General features: G+C 39.5%; 1 protein-coding gene across 4 annotated transcripts in view; it reads right to left on the reverse strand.

The window, feature by feature from the left end:
• Nucleotides 1–6,191, reverse strand: part of Mpp7 (membrane palmitoylated protein 7) — a 233,383-nt gene that overhangs the window by 73,488 nt on the left and 153,704 nt on the right. For all 4 annotated transcript variants that reach the window (XM_021214588.2, XM_029547221.1, XM_021214586.2 and 1 more), the window contains exons 6-9: nucleotides 3,595–3,726; nucleotides 2,415–2,496; nucleotides 1,228–1,313; nucleotides 120–194 (exon numbers count right to left, since the gene is read on the reverse strand). In XM_021214588.2, the coding sequence (XP_021070247.2) occupies nucleotides 120–194; nucleotides 1,228–1,313; nucleotides 2,415–2,496; nucleotides 3,595–3,726 (375 nt within the window). The remainder of the gene's footprint in view (nucleotides 1–119; nucleotides 195–1,227; nucleotides 1,314–2,414; nucleotides 2,497–3,594; nucleotides 3,727–6,191) is intronic.

The raw sequence follows: 6,191 nt of genomic DNA on the forward strand, positions 1-6,191 counted from the left end.
CTGTCTGCATTCTTGCAACTTAGACTTAAGAAATGGTAATTTTCAAAGCCGCTATGTATTAGTTGAAAAAAAAAAAATAGCATTAAATCACCCACCCAAGCAGTATCTTAAGGACTCACCTTGCCTTCTTTAGAAGGTGTCTCCTCTTTGGTGCTGGGTATTATCTTAAATGTAATTGCTCCCTGGGACTGACTCTGGTATCAGGGATCAAAGAAAAGGTCATTGCTAGAGGTTAAGGAGAACATACAACAGACAGGGAGGGAGCGAAACACATCTAGGAACTTATTGTCTTGGTATTCTCCTTAGAAGAAGCCAGAAAACTAAGTTTGTAGAAATTCTGGGAACATGGGAAAGCTCTAAAGTGTGCCAAGTCAGCTCAAGATCACATGTACACTTTTACAACCTGTGCACTTAAGGCATCAATACATCTACTGCCATCCACCGTTACGTTACGTCAAAACAGACACAGGCACACAGTATGAATGAGGCTTGAAATGAGTGCAATAGTTAGTGACCAGAACAGGTGACACAAAGGGAAAATCCTGACATTAAGCATTGGTATCCATAATTGGTAGAATAACATCCTGATACCAGACACTGTCCTTTCTGTGGTTATGAATATGGGTGAAATTTACTTGGCAGCAATATGCACTGGAAAAGCAGGTCAGTTTTATTCTGGTAGGAAGGTAAACAGTATGTATAACAAATCCATTGAGAGATTTAAAGACAGACTGAATGTCTATTCCCATTTAATTAAAACAGTAATTCCATGAACCACAGATACTTGCTGATTGTTTCAGACCAAGGCAGACCTCCTTGTTGGTGGACATTTATAAAGATGTCTGTTGGAGGTACTCAGTCATCTTTCTATTGCTATATATTTGCACTTTTATCTAACCCCTATACCTGAACGTAAGACTTAACAAGTCCTATGACTAAAACAGTTTCATTCAAGTTTCAGCACTGAGAGTGGGGCAGAAAGAGCCTCACACCAGCAGTTCAAATGCCATGTTCACACTGACCAGAAATTCTGCAGTTATTATAACCTTATTCTACCTTCAAAGAACATCAGTAGGTTGTTACTTCTGCCTACATTCACTTTGTAAAGGAGCATATTGACACTAAACACAGAAGCATTTCTAAGGATGTGAGCAGCACCCTGAATCTGAAGGGCTCAATCTAAATCAGGCTGAGAAACCTAAGATTTGCAAAAAGGTAACAGCTTACCAAAATCTTTATTATTTCCTCAGGCCTCTTATCTTCCACTGGGATCCCATTCACTTCCCTCAGCTCGTCACCCACGTGAATAAGACCTGACAAACACAAACCCAGTAAGCGGACAGAGCCACAAAACAACACTGTGACTTGTGACTGTTCCCAACATTCAACTGGCAGTCATTCCCCAAAGTGACTTCAGTGCCAAAAGGAGGCCTTCGTACCTCACACACTTCGATTCTGCATGTCTCTAATGATGACTCTTGCACAAGCAGATAACACGATCTTGGTCTCTATCTAGAAATGCTAATGACTAATACCTTAGAAAGTAATTTATTTTTATTATTTACTATTTTTATTTTGTATGACTGTGTACATGTCACACATATCATGTTTGCATGTATATACACAGACCAGTGCTCAAATCTGGCATCATAACTTAAGAGGGAAACTACCTTGTTTTTGAGAATGGATCTTCTACTGGCTTGGAACACACCAAGATCTGGTTATACTGGTTGGCCTCTAGAACTCCCAGAACTGGGATGATGAGCACATTTCACCACACTTGGATTTTAATGTGTATGTTGTTGATAAAACCTGGTCCTCACACTTTTACAACAAACATTTTTCTAATTAAGCCATTCTCCCAGGACCTAAAATTTGTAAATTCATTTTAAAAATTGCATGCACTAGGGCTGGAGAGATGACTCAGTGGTTAAGAGCACTGACTCCTCTTCCAGAGGTCCTGAGTTCAATTCCCAGCCACCACATGGTGGCTCACAACCATCTGTAATGGGTTCTGATACCCTCTTCTGGTGTGTCTGAAGACAGCAACAGTGTACTCACATATATAAAACAAATCTTAACAAAAATTGCATGCACTAAGCAGTATGTATCAGAAGGAGTAAAATGGATCATAATATAAATTGCAGTTGAGGGCTCTATCTCTGTGGCAGAAACACTTAACTAGAATGGCCAAGGTCTTAGGTTTGACCTCAGTACTGTGGAGAAAACTTGGGAAAACTGCATAAGCAAAGACTACGGAGGGAGATTCATCTACCATTTATCTGTCTGGTGTCTACATTTCAACACAGTGAGGAACATCTTGTTCTTGGTTCTGCTATATTGGATCAAAAGACTTAATTACTCTCAGAACACAACACAATTTGTTTTTATTCAATGAATAAAGAAGCTCTTACCACTTCTATCTGCAGCTCCTCCCCGCAGGATTCGGGCCACAATGATTGCTCCGGTCTGCTCATCTTTTTTAATGGTAGCACCCTTCAAATAAAAAAAAAAAAAAAAAAATGGTTAAAGAATTAAAAAAGCATTTGTGGGAAGGTTTGTGAAATGGGTTGTAAGACAGAGGTGTGAAATAACTGGAACAACTAGAGACGACTACAGAAAGAAGCAGGCCAGGGGAGCAAACACACCAATGGTCCTTCGGATACTCCTTAGAATGTACAAAACTCAAGCTGCATGCCACTTAGGGCTTCAGCAAAATTAAAAATTCATATGATCCTAAATCTCTTCCAACTCATGCAAAACATTTTATTCTTTAAACTATTTATCTTAGATTGCTTTTCTTTGGAATACTTGCTCATTTCATTCTGAGCTTATATCACATGATAGGAGGCTGGAGAGATGATGGTTCAGTGGTTAAAAGTACGGGGTACTCTTACAGAAGACCAAGGTTCAATTCCTAGCACTCATATGGTACCTCACAACCAGCTGTACCTCCAGTCCCAGAAGATAAATGTACCAAGAATACTTGTGACACAGACACACATCATGAAAACAAAATATCCCTCTGGATAATCTGGGTCTTTTGTTTTGTTTTGTTTGTTTTTCCTGAGATCCATAACAGAATCTACCCAGGGCTCTGAGGATTAGGACCTGACTTCTCTGGGTGCAAATAGGGCATTATTCCACCAGTCCCAGGTCCCTTGCTGCAGTTCAACACCATAGGAATTCTATTGCCAAAATAAACAATTCTACTTATATTGTCAAATGTTAGATGCCAGGTTAATTTCTCTTCATTATTTTAAAATAAATCAGCTTTCCAGAATAGCCCTAAGCACAATTTTCAACTGCATCATTTAATTTCTAATCAGGCATACTTGGCTATACGTTAAATGTTTTACACCTGTCAGTAGGTTATATTTCAAGGTTATTGCTATTGAAAAGCAGTAGAATGCCTATCATTTTATTTGGATTTTTCTTAGTTATTCGAAGTCATATCCTCTGGATGCTGATGTCCTATTTATTTTTACGGTGTAGGGGCTCAGAAGAAGCATATCTTAAAGAGAAGTATGATACTTTCAGCTCATCTGATTTGGCTCCCTGTCATGTCTGACGATAAATGCAGAACAGTCTCACCAGGGGCTCTCTATTTTTGACCAGGCGGATTATTTTCACAGAGTCTTCCTCATCATCAATATCGTCAGGCACGGGAGGCAATACAGGATCGTAACTCTTCTGAGCCACAGTATCATGTACTGACAGCAAAGCCTGTAACACCAAAGAGTCATAGAAAATTCATCAGATATGAAACCACAAATACACTGAAGTACAAACAAAGACCAAATAGTTAGTGTTGCTGTCATATTGATTATAAGGAAACCATTAGAAGCCGGGTGTCTTCAGCTCAGGGGGTGGGGGTGGGGCAGTCCTGTGGGATTATGGAAGGCAGATCTACTCCACTGCACCTGCACCTCCACTTCCAGTACCACTGACATATGGCAGCAATCTGCATTACATTTTTTCTAACCTGTATTTTCTCTAATAATTCCTATAGGGTAACGGCTGGGGCAAATGTCATCGATATTCCTTTTGGAAAAAATGAGGACACAGACACACTGCCAATGAGCAGACAGAGCTTGAGATAATGCCCATGTTTTCTTTAAATTTTAAAAACATCTTTGTATATGACTATGAAACATATATTCATGTATGCATGTTTGTGCATATGTATGTGAGCACATGTGGGGCGTGGGTCCATTTGTGTGCATGTGGAGGCCTGAGGTTAATATCAGGTGTTTTCCTTGATCCCTGTCCACTGTACGTATGGCAGCAGCCAGTCTGGCCAGCCAGCTTCTTGGGTGATCTCTTCTCTGCTGGCCTTGTGCTGGGATTACAGGGAACTGCCACACCCTTTTATAGGTAACTGCCACACCCTTTTATAGGTAGCTGCCACACCCTTTTATAGGTAACTGCCACACCCTTTTATAGGTAACTGCCACACCCTTTTATAACGTGATTTGATCATATGACACTGAGACATATGGGTGTTTTCATATATGTCTATTTTTTCCCCTAAGCTGTGGATGTAACTCAGTGCTTGTTCGGTGTCTATGGAGCCCTGAGCCGACTCTCAAACACTGTATTATCCAAGTGTGGTGGTACATGTCTATAATCCCAGCACCCAGGAGGTAGAGTCCCAAATTCAGACATTCAAGGTCATCTTCCATATAAAATGAGTTTATACATAATATCCTCTCCTCTCCCTCATATGTATATGCATATGCATATGCATGTGTGTTTGTATATATTTTTCTCCTATCAACAGAGAATTCGTTAATGCCATTATTTACTGGTTTCTGACTTTTTTGTGTAATGGGTACATATAAAAGTATATTATAACATTGTCTCATATAGATCAACGAGGGGAGAAAATGCTGGAACTCTGCATGTCATATTTCAGATTAATGCATTTGAGAGGTCTCACTTGCTGCACTAGCCATACTGGATTCTAGCTAGAGGCCTAGAGATCATCTTCTCCTCTTTCCTCCAGTCGGAACATCCAGTCCATAGCTTACTAAATATGCTTCCTAAATATATTCAAAACCTATTTCAATCTTCCTAATCTAACTCAAAGATGAGCAAACTATACCACCTGTTTCTATAAAGTTTGATGGGAGCTATCATATTACTGATTTCATATAGTCTATGGTAAATGTCATGCTACAACACCAAGGGGGATAAGATGGGACAGACTACGTCATCACTGCCTGCCTACAGAAGGTACTGTAATAGCTTCTGTGTGCCTATCACTTCCTTCTTTCTTCATCTTAAATAATTCCTTTTCACTGAGACCTGGCCAAAACATCCATTACAGAAGGATGCTCCTTGGTTTATTTAAAAAGTGTGTTTGCTTTTATGATTTTATTTTTATCTTTGTATGTGTTTGTGCATATGATGTACAGACATTTACACTATAGCACAAGTGTGGAAGTTAGGGCAGCATCTGCTGTCAGTCATGGCCCTCCACTGTGATGGAGAAAGACTTGTTCTCTGGTGGGTGTGCATACCTTACAGCAGACTCAACAGCTTCTGAATGCTTCTGTCTGCAGCACACTACCATGCCTGGCTTTACATGGTCTAGGGGTATAAGCATTTAAATGCCAAGCTATATCCCCAGCCCCATTACTGGGTTTCTTGATCTCAGTATCGTATTTCCCTATGCACAATTAGTATTGTTCATGTATTATATTTGATATTTTATACCATTCCATTGCTGATATCAGTTATCAAGGTATCAGAAGCTCTGGGATGGCAAAATGGTATCAATTTTTAAATTAAACAATTTTAATAACTCTAATATATGCACCAACTGTTCTTTGCATCTCAGAGGACTGAGTCCAAGAGTCACACTAATATCAAAGTCCTCAGATGCTCACGTGCTACATAAAATGGTATGATACATGCACAAGCTTATGTGCATTTTTTTACATGCTTTAAAAATACCTGCAGATTCCTTTCACTCAACACAATGTAAATACTATGGAAATAGTTGTTATACTGTACTGTTTAGCACATAGTGACAAGAAAAGAATTTTTGTATGTATATAATACATGTTCAACAGTTTTCAAATATGTTCAACCAGGGACTGGTGGAATGTACCTCTAAAACTCTGACCTAAATCAATCCCTCTCCTCCCCTCCCCTCTCCTCTCCTCTCCTCTCCTCTCCTCTCC

Source organism: Mus pahari, chromosome 15 (genome assembly GCF_900095145.1).
Source record: "Mus pahari chromosome 15, PAHARI_EIJ_v1.1, whole genome shotgun sequence".
NCBI lineage: Eukaryota > Metazoa > Chordata > Mammalia > Rodentia > Muridae > Mus > Mus pahari.